General features: G+C 42.4%; 1 protein-coding gene across 1 annotated transcript in view; it reads right to left on the bottom strand.

Moving 5' to 3' along the window:
- Positions 1-18,876, bottom strand: part of LOC135524029 (membrane-associated guanylate kinase, WW and PDZ domain-containing protein 2-like) — a 358,255-nt gene extending 339,379 nt beyond the window's left edge. The window contains 1 exon segment of the mRNA XM_064951156.1: positions 18,290-18,876. Coding sequence (XP_064807228.1) covers positions 18,290-18,587 — 298 coding nt within the window. The 5' untranslated portion in view covers positions 18,588-18,876.
- Between the last annotated feature and the right edge of the window lie 1,007 nt (positions 18,877-19,883).

The raw sequence follows: 19,883 nt of genomic DNA, 5'->3' as shown, positions 1-19,883 counted from the left end.
GCCCTAGGACCATGTCTCAGGACTATCTGGCATGATGACTCCTTGCGGTCCCCAGTCCACCTGGCCGTGCTGCTGCTCCAGTTTCAATTGTTCTGCCTGCGGCTATGGAACTCTGACCTGTTCACCGGACGTGCTACCTGTTCCAGACCTGCTGTTTTCAACTCTCTAGAGCGGTAGAGATACTCTCAATGATCGGCTATGAAAAGTCAACTGGCATCTACTCCTGAGGTGCTGACTTGTTGCACCCTCGACAACTACTGTGATTATTATTATTTGACCATGCTGGTCATTTATGAACATTTGAACATCTTGGCCACAGAACATCTTGGTTCTGTTATAATCTCCACCCCGCACAGCCAGAAGAGGACTGGCCACCCCTCATAGCCTGGTTCCTCTCTAGGTTTCGGCCTTTCTAATGAGTTTTTCCTAGCCACCATGCTTCTACACCTGCATTGCTTGCTGTTTGGGGTTTTAGGCTGGGTTTCTGTACAGCACTTTGATATATCAGCTGATGTAAGAAGGGCTATATAAATAAATTTGATCGGTCTACATGCATTGTGAACTGCACTCCATACTGAGATGGGCTGTCTGTCCCCATCCTGAGTGTTGATGATTCATCATGCAGAAGTCGTAGAAAAGCCAGATTTAGACATTGCATATAATATAACAGTTTAATTTCACACAATGCTTTTCATATTAATAATTTATTATCATTTACTGGTTTCTCAGTTATTTGTCTCGGGAAAAGGGAGTGATTTTGGGCAGTACATTCTGGTAAATCTCAGTAACCAGGTTCCCAACATTCAAACCTAGTAACTACACAGACCCTAACAGAAAGCATGTACTCAGGAGAATAGGACCGGAAACACTGTGTCCAAATTAAATTAATGTGTGCTTTACATCGGAATGAAATTAGTAAATTTTTTTAATGATCACACAAAAATAAACAAATGATGACTGGTGACCTTTGACATGGCACTCTTTCACACTCCTCCCTCAACATAGAAGAAATAAACATAAGCATAACATGAATATCGTTTGAATCATCAGGCTCCTAGAAGGGGGACTAAAATTTTCTCAATCAGAGATTTACATTGCCAGATAAGATTAGAGGTTTTTAATGTCCAACATTTTTGTAATGCAAAAGCACGATGCAAAAAGCAAATAAATACTGTGAACTATAATCTCACACTATAATTTATTTGGAAACTTTTCTTTAACAATGTGCATTATAAGGAGGCAAGATTTTATATTGCTCAGTTCACTAAACTCTTGTTAAATACTGGTACTGGTACTTTATGTACGAGTCAAAAGTTTAGACACACCTACTCATTCAAGGGTTTCTCTTTATTTTTGCTATTTTCTACATTGTAGAATAATGGTGAAGACATCAACACTATGAAATTGCACATATGGAATCGTGTAGTAACCAATAGTGTTAAACAAATCAAGTCTTCAAAGTAGCCACGCTTTGCCTTGATGACAGCTTTGAACACTCTTGGCATTCTCTCAACCAGCTTCACCTGGACTGATTTTACAACAGTCGTGAAGGAGTTCCCACATATGCTGAGCACTTGTTGGCTGCTTTCCCTTCACTCTGCGGTCCAACTCATCCCAAACAATCTCAATTGGTTTGACGTTGGGTGATTGTGGAGGCCAGGTCATCTGATACAGCACTCAATCAATCTCCTTCTTAGTCAAATAGCCCATACACAGCCTGGATGTGTGTTGGGTCATTGTCCTGTTGAAAAAAAAATTATAGTCCCACCAAGTGAAAACCAGATGGGATGGAGTATCGCTGCAGAATGCTGTGGAAGCCATGCTGGTTAAGTGTGCCTTGAATTCTAAATAAATCACTGACAGTGTCACCAGAAAAGCACCCCACACCATCACACCACCTCCTCCATGCTTCATGGTGGGAACCACACATACAGAGATCCTCCGTTCACCTACTCTGCGTCTCACAAAGACACTGCGATTGGAATCAAACATCAAATTTGGACTAATTAGACCAAAGGACAGATTTCCACCGGTCTAATGTCCATTGCTCGTGTTTCTTGGTCCAAGCAAGTCTCTTCTTCTTATTGGTGTCTTTTAGTGGTGACTTCTTTGCAGCAATTTGACCATGAAGGCCTGAATCCCGCAGTCTGCTCTGAACAGTTGATGTTGAGATGTCTGTTGAACTCTGTGAAGCATTTATTTAGGCTGCAATCTGAGGTGCAGTTAACTCTAATGAATTTCTCCTCTGCAGCAGAGGTAACTGGGTCTTCCTTTTCGGTGGCGGTCCTCATGAGAGCCAGTTCCATCATAGCACTTGATGTTTTTTGCGACTGCACTTGAAGAAACTTTCAAAGTTCTTAACATTTTCAAGATTGACTGACCTTCATGTCGTAAAGAAAGGATAGTAGGACTGTCGTTTCTCTTTGCTTATTTGAGCTCTTCTTGCCATAATATGGACTTGGTCTTTTACCAAATAGGGCTATATTCTGTATACCACCCCTACCTTGTCATAACACAACTGATTGGCTCAAACGTTTTAAGAAGGAAAGACATTCAACAAATTCACTTTTAAAAAGGCACACCTGTTAATTGAAATATAGTCCAGGTGACCTCATGAAGCTGGTTGAGAAAAAGCCAAGAGTGTGCAAAGCTGTCATCAAGGCAAAAGGTGACTACTTTGAATAATCACTTTTTTGGTTATTACATGATTCCATATGTGTTATTTCATAGTTTTGATGTCGTCCCTATTATTCTACAATGTAGAAAATTGTAAAAAATAAAAACCCTGGAATGAGTAGGTGTGTCCAAACTTTTGACTGATACTGTACAGTCATGGCCAAAAGCTTTGAGAATGACACAAATATTAATTTTCAAAGTCTGCTGCCTCAGTTTGCATGATGGCAATTTGCATATACTCCAGAATGTTATGAAGAGTGATCAGATTAATTGCATTTAATTGCAAAGTCCTTCTTTGCCATGCAAATGAACTGAATCCCCCAAAAACATTTCCACTGCATTTCAGCCCTGCCACAAAAGGACCAGCTGACATGTCAGTGATTCTCTCGTTAACACAGGTGTGAGTGTTGACGAGGACAAAGCTGGAGATCACTCGGTCATGCTGATTGAGTTTGAATAACAGGCTGGAAGCTTCAAAAGGAGGGTGGTGCTTAGAATCATTGTTCTTCCTCTGTCAACCATTGTTACCTGCAAGGAAACACATGTTGTCATCATTGCTTTGCACAAAGAGGGCTTCACAGGCAAGGATATTGCTGCCAGTAAGATTGCACCTAAATCAACCATTTATCGGCTCATCAAGAACTTCAAGGAGAGCGGTTCAATTGTTGTGAAGAAGGCTTCAGGGCGCCCAAGAAAGTCCAGCAAGCTCCAGGACCATCTCCTAAAGCTGATTCAGCTGCAGGATCGGGGCACCACCAGTTCAGAGCTTTCTCAGGAATTGCAGCAGGCAGGTGTGAGTGCATCTGCACGCACAGTGAGGCGGAGACTTTTGGAGGATGGCCTGGTGTCAAGAAGGGCAGCAAAGAAGCCACTTCGAGGAAAAACATTAGGGACAAACTGATATTCTGCAAACGGTACAGGGATTGGACTGCTGAGGACTGGGGTAAAGTCATTTTCTCTGAGGAATCCCCTTTCTGATTGTTTGGGGCATCCGGAAAAAAGCTTGTTCGGAGAAAACAAGATGAGCGCTACTATCAGTCTTGTGTCATGCCAACAGTAAAGTATCCTGAGACCATTCATGTGTGGGGTTGCTTCTCAGCCAAGGGAGTGGGCTCACTCACATGTTGCCTAGAACACAGCCATGAATAAAGACTGGTACCAACACATCCTCCGAGAGCAACTTCTCCCAATCATCCAGGAACAGTTTGGTGATGAACAATGCCTTTTCCAGCATGATGGAGCACCTTGCCATAAGGCAAAAGTGATAACTAAGTGGCTCGGGGAACAAAACATCAATATTTTCGGTCCATGGCCAGGAAACTCCCCAGACCTTAATCCCATTGAGAACTTATGGTCAATCCTCAAGAGGCGGGTGGACAAACAAAAACCCACAAATTCTGACAAACTCCAAGCATTGATTATGCAAGAATGGGCTGCCATCAGTCAGGATGTGGCCCAGACGTTAATTGACAGCATGCCAGGTCGGATTGCAGAGAAAAAGAAGGGTCAACACATTCTCCAAGAAGGGTCTCAAAAAAAAGAAGGGTCAACACTTCAAATATTGACTCTTCATGTAATTGTCAATAAAAGCCTTTGACACTTATGAAATGCTTGTAATTATACTTCAGTATCCCATGGTAACATCTGATATAAAATATCTAAAGACACTGAAGCAGCAAACGTTGTGTTAATTAATATTTGTGTCATTCTCAAAACATATGTCCACGACTGTATATTACCACGTTTTTCAACTATTTTCAGTTTTCTTTCTGTCGTCAAAGTGGTGGTCAAACTAAGAGTGTGAAAAGTCTCTGTCTCTCTCACAAGTTTGGAAAGCACTTTATAGTACAGTAAAGAAAAGTAGAGTATAGTTCAGTACATTACTGGTTTCCTTCATCTTCTGTAACTAAGTTAGGAAGGACGCCTGCATCTTTGTAGTGCCTGGGTGTATTGATAGACCATCCAAAGTGTAAGTAATAACTTCACCATGCTCAAAGGGATATTAATTGTCTGTTTTTTTGCCATCTACCAATAGGTGCCCTTCTTTGTGAGGCATTGGAAGACCTCCCTGGTCTTTGTGGTTGAATTTCTATTTTGGAATTCACTGCTCGACTGAGGGACCTTACATATAATTCAATCTGTGGGGTACAGAGAAGATGTCCACAGGTGGGGGTTGTGCTTACAGCCCAACCGTGCAGGTCGTTTGGCATTTGCCAGAGAACACCAAGATTGGCAAATTCGCCACTGGTGCCCTGTGCTCTTCACAGATGAAACCAGGTTCACACTGAGGACGTGGCAGAGGTGACAGAGTCTGGAGACGCCATGGAGAACATTCTGCTGCCTGCAACATCCTCCAGCATGACCGGTTTGGCGGTGGGTCAGTCATGGTGTGAGGTGGCATTTCTTTGGGGGCCGCACAGCCCTCCATGTGCTCGCCAGAGGTAGCCTGACTGCCATTCGGTACCGAGATGAGATCCTCAGACCCCTTGTGAGACCATATGCTGGTGCGGTTGGCCCTGGGTTCCTCCTAATGCAAGACAATGCTTGACCTCATGTGGCTGGAGTGTGTCAGCAGTTCCTGCAAAAGGAAGGCATTGATGCTATGGACTGGCCCGCCCGTTCCCCAGACCTGAATCCAATTGAGCACATCTGGGACATCATGCCTCGCTCCATCCACCAACGTCGCGTTGCACCACAGACTGTCCAGGAGTTGGCGGATGCTTTAGTCCAGGTCTGGGAGGAGATCCCTCAGGAGACCATCCGCCACCTCATCAGGAGCATGCCCAGGCGTTGTAGGGAGGTCATACAGGCACGTGGAGGCCACACACACTACTGAGCCTCATTTTGACTTGTTTTAAGGACATTACATCAAAGTTGGATCAGCCTGTAGTGTGGTTTTCCACTTTAATTTTGAGTGTGACTCCAAATCCAGACCTCCATGGGTTGATAAATTTGATTTCCATTGATAATTTCTGTGTGATTTTGTTGCCAACCCATTCAACTATGTAAAGAATAAATTTAATTTCCCCTTTATTTCTTTGAGCAGTGTATATATGAATTGGTGAGGACACTAGAACAGTTTGTAGGACCCGGCCTCACCCTACTGAATTCTGAAATCAAATGTCTTCTATTTGCAGATCATCTGGTGCTTCTTTCCTCAACAAATTATGGCCTACAGCGGCACCTAGATCTTCTGTCAGACTTGGACCCTGACAGTGAAATTCAGAAAGACATAAAATAGTGTTCCAAAAAAGATCCAGGAGACAGATTTAAAATAATAATAATATATCTAGACACCATTGCCTAGAGCACACAAAGAACTATACCTACCTTGTCCTAAACACCAACACCACAGCTAACTTCCACAAGGCTGTGAAAGATCTAAGAGAAAAGGCAGGAAGGGCCTTCTACGCCATCAAAAGGAACATAAAACTCAACACACTAATTAGGATCTGGCTAAAAATACTTTCAATCAGTAATAGATCCCATTGTCCTCTATGATTTTCAGTTCTGGGGTCCACTCACCAACCAAGAATTCACTAAATGGGACAAACACCCAATTGAGGGACTGTACTTTAGCAAAATTCTCCATGGACGTTGTGTACAATGCAAAACCCCAAGCAATGCATGCAGAGCAGAGTTAGGACAATACCCGCTAGTTATAAAAAGAAAAAGCAAAGAGCTGTTCAATTCTGCAAACAACTAAAAGGAAGCGATGCCCACAAATTTCACCACAACTCCCTCACATACAAAGAGATATTAACCTAGACAATAGTCCACTCAGCTTGCTGGTTATGGAGCTCTGTTCACAAACAAACATTTCTTTTTAAATTAATATGTAAAAAAACAGAATTCTACTTTGACATTATAGGGTATTGTGTGTCTAGGTCAGTGACACAAAATATCAATTTAATCAACTTAACATTCAGTCTGTAACACAAAATGTGGAAAGAGAATACAGGTGCGAATACTTTCTGAAGGCATTGTTTAAATCAAATTACCAAAATATTGCTAATGGTAAACCTGGTCTGATCAGGGACAAGGTCTGATCACGCTCTCCGTAGCAGATGTGGGCAAGACCTTTAAACAGGTCAACATTCACAAGGCCGCAAGTCCAGATGGATTACCAGGATGTGTACTCAGAGCATGCGCGGACCAAATGGCAAGTGTCTTCACTGACATTTTCAACCTCTCCCTGACCGAGTCGGTAATTAAAACATGTTTCAACAGACCACCATTGTCCCTGTGCCCAAGAAAGCAAAGCAAACCACCCAGTAGCACTCACGTCGATAGCCATGAATTTAAAGGCTGGCCATGGCTCACATCAGCACCATCATCCCGGATACCATAGACGCACTCCAACTCACTTACCGCCTCCACACTGCCCTTTCCCACCTGGACAAAAGGAACACCTATGTGAGAATGCTGTTCATTGACTACAGATCAGCATTTAACACCATAGAGCCCACAAAGCTCATCACTAAGCTAGGGACAGTGGACAAAACACCTCTCTCTGCAACTGGATCCTGGACTTCCTGTCGGGCCGCCCCCAGGTGGTAAGGGTAGGTAACAACACGTCTGCCACTCTCATCCTCAACACTGGGGTCCCTCAGGGCTGCGAGTTTAGTCTCCTCCTGTACTCCCTGTTAACCCACGACTGCGTGGCCAAACACAACTCCAACACCATCATTAAGTTAGCTGATTACACAACGGTGGCAGGCCTGATGTGATGTGGTGCCAGTGGTGTGGTGCCAGCACAACAACCTCTCCCTCAACACAAGCAAGACAAAGTAAACTACAGGAAAAGGAGGGCCAAAACACACCCTCATTCACATCGACAGGGCTGTACTGGAGCGGATCGAGAGTTTCAAGCTCCTTGGTGTCCACATCACCAACCAGCTATCATCGTCCAAACACACCAAAACAGTTGTGAAGAGGGCTCGACAACATCTTTCCCCCTCAGGAGACTGAAAAGATTTGGCATGTGTCCCAAGATCCTCAAAAAGTTCTACATTTGCACCAGAGAGCTTCCTGTCCAGCAACTCCTTGGCATATGACCTTAAGAACGCTACAGAGAGTAGTGTGCATGGCTCAGTACATCACTGAGGCCAAGCTTCCTTCCATCCAGGACCTATATACTAGGCAGTGTCAAAGGAAGGTCCCAAAAACTGTCAAGGACTCCAGTCACCCAAGTCTTAGACTGTTCTCTCTGCTACTGCACAACAAGTGGTACCGGAGTGCCAAGTCTAGGACAAAAACACTCATTAACAGCTTCTACCCCAAGCCATGGGGCAGCAGTGTAGCCTAGTGGTTAGAGCATTGGACTAGTAACCAAAAGGTTGCAAGTTCAAATCCCCAAGCTGACAAGGTACAAAATCTGTCGTTCTGCCCCTGAACAGGCAGTTAACCCACTGTTACTAACTGACTTGCCTGGTAAAATAAAAGGTTAAAAAAATAATAATAAGCCTGCTGAATAATTAATCAAATAGCCACCTGGACAATTTGCATTGACACCACCCCCTTTTGTTTTTATACTGCTGCTACTCACTGTTAATTATCTATGCATAGTCACTTTACCCCTGCCTACATGTACAAATTACTTCGACTTGTACCCCTGCACAATGACTCGGTACCGGTACCCCCTGTATATAGCCTCGTTGTCATTTTATTGTGTTACTTTTGTTTACATTTTTATTTAGTTTAGTTAGTAAATATTTTCTTAACTCTATTTTCTTAAACTACATTGTTTTTTAAGGGCTTGTAAGCATGTGACAAATCAAAATGGATTTGAACAATCAAAATATAAACTCAGCAAAAAAAGAAACATCACTTTTTCAGGACCCTGTCTTTCAAAGATATTTGGATTTTTACGAATTAACTTCACGGACCTTCATTGTAAAGGGGTTAAACACTGTTTCCCATGCTTGTTCAATGAACCATAAACAATTAATGCACATGCACCTGTGGAATGGTTGTTAAGACACTAACAGCTTACAGACAGTAGGCAATTAAGATCACAGTTATGAAAACTTAGGACATTAAAGAGGCCTTTCTACTGACTCTGAAAAACACCAAAAGAAAGATGCCCAGGGTCCCTGCTCATCTGTGTGAACGTGCCTTAGGCATGCTGCAAGGAGGCATGAGGACTGCAGATTTGGCCAGGGCAATAAGTTGCAATGTCAGAACTGTGAGACGCCTAAGACAGTGCAACAGGGAGACAGGGTGGACAGCTGATTGTCCTCACAGTGGCAGACAACGTGTAACAACACCTGCACGGGATCGGTACATCCGAACATCACACCTGCGTGACAGGTAGAGGATGGCAACAACAACTGCACGAGTTACACCAGGAACGCACAATCCCTCCATCAGTGCTCAGACTGTCTGCAATAGGCTGAGAGAAGCTGGAATGAGGGCTTCTAGGCCTGTTGTAAGGCACCAATTCACCGACAACAAAGTCGCCTATGGACAAAACCCCACCGTCGCTGGATCAGACAGGACTGGCAAAAAGTGCTCTTCACTGACGAGTCGCGGTTTTGTCTCACCAGGGGAGATGGTCGGATTCGCGTTTATCGTTGAAGGAATGAGCGTGACACCAAGGTCTGTACTCTGGAGCAGGATCTATTTGGAGGTGGAGGATCCGTCATGGTCTGGGGCGGTGTGTCACAGCATCATTGGACTGAGCTTGTTGTCATTGCAGGCAATCTCGTCGCTGTACGTTACGGGGAAGAGATCCTCCTCGCTCATGTGGTACCCTTCCTGCAGGCTCATCCTGACTTGACCCTCCAGAATGACAATGCCACCAGCCACACTGCTCAATTGTGTCTGTGATTTCCTGCAAGACGGGAATGTCAGTGTTCTGCCATGGCCAGAACACGCAATCCCATTGAGCACGTCTGGGACCTGTTGGTTCGGAGGTTGAGGGCTAGGGCCATTCCCCCCCAGACATGTCCAGGAACTTGCAGGTGCCTTGGTGGAAGTGTGGGGTAACATCTCACAGCTAGAACTGGCAAATCTGGTGCAGTCCATGAGGAGGAGATGCACTGCAGTACTTAAATGCTGCTGGTGGCGACACCAGATACTGACTGTTACTATTGATTTTGACCCCCCCTTTGTTCAGGAATACATTATTCAAGTTGTGTTAGTCACATGTCTGTGGAACTCGTTCAGTTTAATTCTCAGTTGTTGAATCTTGTTATGTTCATACAAATATTTACACATTTTAAGTTTGCTGAAAATAAACGCAGTTGACAGATTTCTGAGTTTGTATTGTCCTGCTAATAACAGGGTTAATAATATACAGTGCCTTGCGAAAGTATTCGGCCCCCTTGAACTTTGCGACCTTTTGCCACATTTCAGGCTTCAAACATAAAGATATAAAACTGTATTTTTTTGTGAAGAATCAACAACAAGTGGGACACAATCATGAAGTGGAACGACATTTATTGGATATTTCAAACTTTTTTAACAAATCAAAAACTGAAAAATTGGGAGTGCAAAATTATTCAGCCCCCTCAAGTTAATACTTTGTAGCGCCACCTTTCGCTTGGGGTATGTCTCTATCAGTTTTGCACATCGAGAGACTGAAATTATTTCCCATTACTCATTGCAAAACAGCTCAAGCTCAGTGAGGTTGGATGGAGAGCATTTGTGAACAGCAGTTTTCAGTTCTTTCAACAGATTCTCGATCCCCGAGCTGACAAGGTACAAAATCTGTTGTTCTGCCCCTGAACAGGCAGTTAACCCACTGTTCCTAGGCCGTCATTGAAAATAAGAATTTGTTCTTAACTGACTTGCCTGGTTAAATAAAGGTAAAAAATAAAAATAAAATTGATTCAGGTCTGGACTTTGATTTGGCCATTCTAACACCTGGATATGTTTATTTTTGAACCATTCCATTGTAGATTTTGCTTTATGTTTTGAATCATTGTCTTGTTGGAAGACAAATCTCCGTCCCAGTCTCAGGTCTTTTGCAGACTCCATCAGGTTTTCTTCCAGAATGGTCCTGTATTTGGCTCCATCCATCTTCCCATCAATTTTCCCTGATGAAGAAAAGCAGGCCCAAACCATGATGCTGCCACCACCATGTTTGACAGTGGAGATGGTGTGTTCAGGGTGATGAGCTGTGTTGCTTTTACGCCAAACATAACGTTTGCATTGTTGCCAAAAAGTTAAATTTTGGTTTCATCTGACCAGAGCACCTTCTTCCACATGTTTGGTGTGTCTCCCAGGTGGCTTGTGTCAAACTTTAAACAACACTTTTTATGGATATCTTTAAGAAATGTCTTTCTTCTTGCCACTCTTCCATAAAGGCCAGATTTGTGCAATAGACGACTGATTGTTGTCCTATGGACAGAGTCTCCCACCTCAGCTGTAGATCTCTGCAGTTCATCCTGAGTGATCATGGGCCTCTAGGCTGCATCTCTGATTAGTCTTCTCCTTCTATGAGCTGAACGTTTAGAGGGACGGCCAGGTCTTGGTAGATTTGCAGTGGCCTGATACTCCTTCCATTTCAATATTATCGCTTGCACAGTGCTCCTTGGGATGTTTAAAGCTTGGAAAATCTTTTTGTATCCAAATCCGGCTTTAAACTTCTTCACAACAGTATCTCGGACCTGCCTGGTGTGTTCCTTGTTCTTCATGATGCTCTCTGCGCTTTTAACGGACCTCTGAGACTATCACAGTGCAAGTGCATTTATACGGAGACTTGATTACACACAGGTGGATTGTATTTATCATCATTAGTCATTTAGGTCAACATTGGATCATTCAGAGATCCTCACTGAACTTCTGGAGAGAGTTTGCTGCACTGAAAGTAAAGGGGCTGAATAATTTTGCACGCCCAATTTTTCAGTTTTTGATTTGTTAAAAAAGTTTGAAATATCCAATAAATGTTGTTCCACTTCATGAGTGTCCCACTTGTTGTTGATTCTTCACAAAAAAATACAGTTTTATATCTTTATGTTTGAAGCCTGAAATGTGGCAAAAGGTCACAAAATTCAAGGGGAAGGCACTGTATCTGTGAGAATATCCAACTTGCTTTGATATCATTCTAAATAAAAAATTATAATTACTTTGTTTAAAAAATAACAAAAATTTGCGAGAAAAAAGGCCATTCTTGGACATGGGGTGAGACAATGTTACTAGTTTGTAAATAAAGCCAGTTTGTTATTTAGAATGACTTATTTCTGTTTTTAGAGGGAGAGCAACCAAAAAACTGGGAGACCAGCACAGGTATTGAACCAGAATCTGCAACAACACAGCTTGCACTGCTATGCAGTGTCTTAGACCGTTGCACCACTCAGGCTCTGTACAATGTGACTGGTCGGCAGTAGCCTACTACATTAAGAACAAAATAATCCTACCAAAATAAAATAATAAAAAACTTAGTGTTTTAGTAAGTAATACTGAAGTCATGCACAATTATCAGTTTCTATTTAGGTTTATGGTTGCCCATTCATTGTCAGTTAGACCACTGCGCCACTCAGGAGCCCCTAAGACACTGCATCTCAGTGCAAGAGTCGTCACTGCAGTACCTGAATCAAATCCAGGCTGCATCACATTCGGCCATGATTGTGAGTCCCATAGGGCGGCGCACAATTGGCCCAGCGTTGTCTGGGCTTGACCAGGGAAGGCCATCATTGTAAATAAGAATGTGTTCTTAACTGACTTGCCTAGTTAAACAAATGTTAATAAAATAAAAAGGGAAAGACACAGTAGGACCCAAAATCATAATCAGTGCTCTCACCCCCTTGTGCTGGTCTGGAGCAATGAAGTGGTGATGCAGGGTACCGTACTAAACCACAAATAACCTCTAAATCCCGCAACATAATCGCACAACTTTTAGTTGTTGCGGTAACTAAAATAACCTCATTCAATCTAGCTCATTTCCGATTCATATGAAATTGGTTGATCACAGAGGTAGCAAAACTGTACTTCAATGCGATACTCCATCACTTAACACACTGCTTGACCAGTTTGGCCCAAGCTTGCTGTACAACATTAAAAGCAATTCAGTCGGTCTACAAACAGGCTCTCAAAGTACTTGAAAGAAAGCCCATTTGCCATCATCACTGTTACATCAGAAAGCATGAGCTCCTGAGTTGGGAAAATCTTGCGCAAAACACTGCTGCATGTCTTGTATTCAAGATCCTAAATAGCCTGGCTCCCCTCCACTTACTACTTTTGTTAAACAGAAAACCCAAACCCATGGCAGCAGATCCACAAGGTCTGCCATGAGAGGTGACTGTATAGACACAGACATCTCTCTCACACTCACAGCCATCTCACTCACACAGACAGCCATCTCACTCACACACACAGCCATCTCACTCACACACACAGCCATCTCACTCACACACACAGCCATCTCACTCACACACACAGCCATCTCACTCACACACACAGCCATCTCACTCACACACACAGCCATCTCACTCACACACACAGCCATCTCACTCACACACACAGCCATCTCACTCACACACACAGCCATCTCACTCACACACACAGCCATCTCACTCACACACACAGCCATCTCACTCACACACACAGCCATCTCACTCACACACACAGCCATCTCACTCACACACACAGCCATCTCACACACACACACAGCCATCTCACACACACACACACCTTCACAAAAAACATAAAGACATGGCCAAAGGCCTAACAGACTTGTGAACATAATCTCTATCTGTGTATTGCTGCTTTCCATGTTATCTGTAGCTTGTGAGGTTTGAGATGTGTAAACACTTTGTTGCTTTTATGTATTTTGTTTTGTTGCTTTTTATACTATTGCTCTGTCTGCGTGCTACGTGTTGCACTGTATGTGCTCACTGCACATTGTATGTCTGTATTGTTATTGTCACTGTTTTTGCACCTGCCCGGGGACTGTGATTGAAAATTAGCTGGCTGGCGGGGCTGGCTAAAACCAGCGCTTTTACTGAAACGTTGATTAATGTAAAAATACAAATAAACTAAAACTTATATATACCCGGTTAGAATTGTAATGGCTTAGCAGATAGTATTTTCTTATTATCAATATTTACCTGGCTAAAAGAGAAGGAATATAATATCTATTGTTTATAGGAAACTCATTCAACTATTTTAGTTGAAGTTCTGTGGAGAAAGGACTGGGAGGGGGGTGTGAGATATACTTCTTCCATGGGCAAAGAAACGCAAAAAGGGGAATGATATTAATTCACAGTTATTTTGATCTGAATATGCAAATTGTTCACACAGACCCGCAAGGTAGATGGATTCTTTTAGATACGTAATTGGACCATAAACAAATTTGGCTCATTAACCTGTTGCGACGAGCAATCCCGTATCCAGGAGCGTGATTATAGCCTCAAGCTCATTACCATAACGCAACGTTAACTATTCATGAAAATCGCAAATTGTTTAAAACGGGAACATTTTTCATCCAAAAATGAAATACTGCCCCCAGATGTTCAAGAGGTTAATCTATACGTTCCAAATAATGATGCACCAAGCTTCTTTGAAAATACAAATAATAATTTATCAAGCAATACAAGACTATTATCATGGTGGGAGATTTAAATACCTCAATGGAATCTAAAATAAAACACACTACAAACTATCACCCTTATGCACTTCATGAAATCACAAATATCATGTATATAATGATATTACTAGTGGATTAAATATCTTAACCTACTGACATAAAGTCGGGAAAAAGGTATTTAGTCAGCCACCAATTGTGCAAGTTCTCCCACTTAAAAAGACGAGAGAGACCTGTAATTTTCATCATAGGTACACTTCAACTATGACAGAGAAAATGAGGGAAAAAATCCAGAAAATCACATTGTAGGATTTTTTATGAATTTATTTGCAAATGATGGTGGAAAATAAGTATTTGGTCACCGACAAACAAGCAAAATTTCTGGCTCTCACAGACCTCTAACTTCTTCTTTAAGAGGCTCCTCTGTCCTCCACTCGTTACCTGTATTAATGGCACCTGTTTGAACTTATCAGTATAAAAAACACCTGTCCACAACCTCAAACAGTCACACTCCAAACACCACTATGGCCAAGACCAAAGAGCTGTCAAAGGACACCAGAAACAAAATTGTGACCTGCACCAGGCTGGGAAGACTGAATGTGCAATAGGTAAGCAGCTTGGTTTGAAGAAATCAACTGTGGGAGCAATTATTAGGAAATGGAAGACATACAAGACCACTGATAATCTCAATCGATCTGGGGCTCCACGCAAGATCTCACCCCGTGGGGTCAAAATGATCACAAGAACGGTGAGCAAAAATCCCAGAACCACACGGGGGCACCTAGGGAATGACCTGCAGAGAGCTGGAAACAAAGTAACAAAGCCTACCATCAGTAACACACTACGCCGCCAGGGACTCAAATCCTGCAGTGCCAGACGTGTCCCCCTGCTTAAGCCAGTAGATGTCCAGGCCGATCTGAAGTTTGCTAGAGAGCATTTGGAAGACTGTCATATGGCCAGATGAAACTAAAATAGAACTTTTTGGTAAAAACTCAACTCGTCGTGTTTGGAGGACAAAGAATGCTGAGTTGCATCCAAAGAACACCACACCTACTGTGAAGCATGGGGGTGGAAACATCATGCTTTGGGGCTGTTTTTCTGCAAAGGGACCAGGACGACTGATCCGTGTAAAGGAAAGAATAAATGGGGCCATGTATCGTGAGATTATGAGTGAAAACCTCCTTCCATCAGCAAGGGCATTGAATATGAAACATGGCTGGGTCTTTCAGCATGACAATGATCCCAAACACACCACCCATGCAACGAAGGAGTGGCTTCGTAAGAAGCATTTCAAGGTCCTGGAGTGGCCTAGCCAGTCTCCAGATCTCAACCCCATAGAAAATCTTTGGAGGGAGTTGAAAGTCCGTGTTGCCCAGCAACAGCCCCAAAACATCACTGCTCTAGAGGAGATCTGCATGGAGGAATGGGCCAATATACCAGCAACAGTGTGTGAAAATCTTGTGAAGACTTACAGAAAACGTTTGACCTCTGTCATTGCCAACAAAGGGTATATAACAAAGTATTGAGATAAACTTTTGTTATTGACCAAATACTTATTTTCCACCATAATTTGCAAATACATTCATAAAAAATCCTACAATGTGATTTTCTGGATTTTTTTTCTCATTTTGTCTGCCATAGTTGAAGTGTACCTATGATAAAATGCCTCTCATCTTTTTAAGTGGGAGAAGTTGCACATTTGGTGGCTGACTAAATACTTTTATGCCCCACTGTATATATATATTTTGGGAAAAAAATAAAAGGTATAATCTTTGTATAAATGATATCATCAGGCCTGGCCTACTCTACTCAAAATTACAGCCAACTAATTTCAGCATTACCACCCAAATGGAAGAGGCAAGTGGAAGGGGGAGAAAGTAAGGAACTTGTCTGTCGGCCTTGCATTAAAAACGAAAATTGGCTAAATTGTGATAAATAAAGAAATACACCAGTTTCATTTAAGGACCCCCCCAAAAAATCAGCTTGGTTACTACATGATTCCATGTGTTATTTCATAGTGTTGATGTCTTCACTATGATTTTATGTAGAAAATAGTCAAAATAAAGAAAAACCCTGGACTGAATAGGTGTGTCCAAACTTTTGACTGGTATATGAAGGATACAACCATCCCAGCTCTCAGTTGTTGTCAAGAGACAACAACAAAAAACATCCTGAGTGCATCGGACATGAAACATCAATACAACTGTAAAAACAGCAAAAAAAAATAGATAAACAAGTTCTGACTTCTTACGAGGTTGTCCTTTCATTATAGGATAGAGACTTCTTGCTGCACCAATCAAAGCAGTGGAGCGTGGTCAAAACCACACTCATCTTGGAGCGATGGGAAGGAGGGTTGCAAAATACAATCATACACACACAATTTTACCATTTATAAAATATTTGTTATGCAGACTAGCTAAAAAATAAGTGAAACTTCAAATTATTCAACAGATTATGATAGTTTGGTGCTAAAGTTTAAAATGTCAATTTGCACCCCCTATTTTAATTTGCTCCATGGCTCAGACGGTGAAGTGTAGGCTACGGCAAAAAGTTGTTTGGCTCAGTCACGACTTGAGAAGAGAAAGAACTTTGCAGGTGTTTCTGAATGGGTAACATTTAAATAAAACCCAGCCCTGAAAAGAAACGTAGACTGAAAAGTATTAGCATGTCATATCATAAGGGAAAACGCATGACATTGGCACTGAAAATATCTGAAGTTATAACTTCAGATTTCCCACTTCAACCCCAAATATATCATACTGATTAAAACGATTGACTTAAATCGTTGTACAACTTCATGTTGGAAGCTATGGGCATCGTCTTTCTACTGAAAAAAAGTGAATTGTCTTGCTTCTGGGATATGAGCTGTAAAAAACATGTTTTACGTCTCTCTGGCGCATGACAAAACTAGTAGAATTTCAGGAAAGTCCTGTGTCAAGAGAGGGGCCACTAAAACGTTTTGCCAGAAGATTGGGGGGCCCACCAACCAAATCTCACTTAGGGCCCTCAAAAGGCTGAGTAAGAATGTGACATGATATCCTTGGTTGATATTGACTGCTGATATTGATATTGACTTAATTTCTCAAAATGAAGTTATAAAATGCAGATTATTTCTGTGTCTTATGTTTTAAAAAAGCATCACCGTTTATGGCTGTAATGACAGGCTACCTTTGCGCATGTGTATTCGCGAGCATGTGCTGGGGGTGTGGGGGTCGCAAACTTTTAACCACTCCTTTTTAGGGGTCACGGGTCAAAAGGTTTGAGAGCCACTGAGCTAACAAACAGACCACTGGTTTGCTGTACAGCTATATAATTGGGTGCAGCGCAAATGTCAAATTATAGGGAGAGAGGATTGCCATAAATAAATATGCAGCTCCAAAAATGGTTTGGTGATCAAGAATATTCACTATCTACTTTGCAAGCTCACCAGCAATAATGGGGAACCAAGCAACAATTACTAGTATAGGCCTACTGGTCTTTTGGCATGTAAAAATGTATTGATATTAATAATTTACTTAATAAGGTTACATTTGGAATTCATTATTACATAATCAAAATGTATTGTAGATTATTATTGTTGTATTAAAAAAGGGCTGTCTGGTAGCATTGAAGTCAGTGCATGTATAAATTTGTGAATTGACTTGCTCTTAGAATACACAACTTGGGGACTTGACCAGTTCAACTTGGGACTCAATTTGAGACCTTGTGACTTGCTTGTTAGTAGAATAACAGTGATTTGGTTCTACCTCTGGTAGTAGTAGTGCATGTCAACATCAGAGGTGACCCCATAGCAAAATGTGCACCTACGCCCTTCTGGGTATAAACACTGGGGTAAATCCTGTATGGAAATGCGCCAATAGTCTATGCTTCTGGACACTATTTCTCTTCCATTTGAGTGACATAGTTTGCAATAGGCCTACCCATTGACAACACATATATAGGCTATTTCTGATGATTAGACATACATAAAATAGGCTACAACCAGACAAATGGCTCTTTATCTTTCGCTGTGTGGCGGCAGCTCACACACACCCATTCAGTGTTCATGCTTTTACGACTTTGGCCCCGTCTGGCATACCTCACCTTGTTTGACACACTTGAAGCGGATGGGATCTTTGCCGTGTTTGATGACAGCCAGAACATCCCGGGTGGTGAGCCCGGCCACCGGCGTGTCGTTGACCTCAAGCAGCAACTCATCCTGGGCCAGCTTGCCGCTCTGGACGGTTTCTTTTCCTTGTTTCACCTCCCCGAAGTAGGGGAACTGCCCAATCTCCGCGCCCCCCTTCAGCTCGAAGCCAAATTCTCCCTCTATGCTCCTGGTGACGACCGCTTCGTGGACTTTGTTGGTCCAGTGATTTTTTTTCGTCAGGCTCTTGGACATCGTTGAGCGAGTATTACCAAACCGGGGCGCCCATCCGATAGCCTATCGTCTCATCCCGGCCTTTGTGTCATACAGATCGGCTCCCACCACCAGATCAGAGCGCAGACGGTAGCTCCATCACCGATGCACGCCAGGCGTAGTATCCGTCTAGCACGCAGCGCGTTTAGGTAGGGGGTCTGCAGTACAGCTCCGTGGAGAATCAGGCCGTCACACACACAGGCAAGACACAGAAGATAGGCTACTAGCGGGTGAACCGGATGTGAAGTCTGGAGGAGGGGAGATTAATGGTTTGGAGAGGAGGGATGGATGGATGGAAAGGAAAAAAAATAGAGTCGCAAATGAATGTTCTTTAGTCTGCACCGCCAGATTGCTTATAGCGCATAGACCAGTTGAGATTGATCACGCGCAGATTTAAAGCAACAAGCATCAAATCGTTTATTTCGTCGTCATCCTCTTCCACCACAACGTTTTCCATGTATTATTATACTATTGCAGTAACAAACAAAAAAAAGCATCTGATGTCGGCTGTCTAACTTGTCTGCGATAACTGCAATACACACCACGAGTGTCTAATGGTCTGTGTTCAGTCAGTTAAAAGGTAGTGTAGCCTACATTGCCAACCTAAAGTATTCACACCCCATCACCTTTTCAAGATGTTGTTGTGTTACAACCTGAATTTAAAGTGGGCTCAATTGAGATTGAGTGTCATTGGCCTACACACAATATTTAGGCTTGGCATAATGTCAAAATGGAATTGTCAAAATTTTCAATAAGTATTCAACCCCTTTATGGCAAGCCTAAATAAGTTCAGGAGTAAAAATTCAAGTGACATAATACGTTAAATGGGCTTACTCTGTATGCAATAATAGTGTAACATGCTTTTTGAATGACGACCTCATCTTTGCATCTTTATCAAGGTCCCTAAGTCGAGCAGTGAATTTGATTCAACCATAAAGACCAGGGAGGTTTTCCAATGCCTTTCATAAAAGGGCACCTATTTGTAGATGGCAAAAAATAAAGTAGCCATTGTATCCCTTTGCGCATGGTGAAATTATTAATTACACTTTTGGATGGTGTATCAATATGCCCAGTCACTACAAACATACAGGTGTCCTTCTTAACTCAGTTGCCGGGGAGGAAGGACACTCAAGGATTTCACCATGATGCTAATGGTGACTTCAAAACAGTTAGAGTTTAATGGCTGTGATAGGAAAAAACTGAGGATGGATCATCAACATTATACAGTAGTTACTTCAAGGGCTGTGGCGGTCAAAAGAAGCATGATATGAAGAAAAT

The sequence above is a fragment of the Oncorhynchus masou genome, chromosome 31 (assembly GCF_036934945.1).
Source record: "Oncorhynchus masou masou isolate Uvic2021 chromosome 31, UVic_Omas_1.1, whole genome shotgun sequence".
NCBI lineage: Eukaryota > Metazoa > Chordata > Actinopteri > Salmoniformes > Salmonidae > Oncorhynchus > Oncorhynchus masou.
The sequence above is the reverse complement of the archived record's forward strand: the minus strand, read 5'-3'. Positions and strand labels throughout refer to the sequence as shown.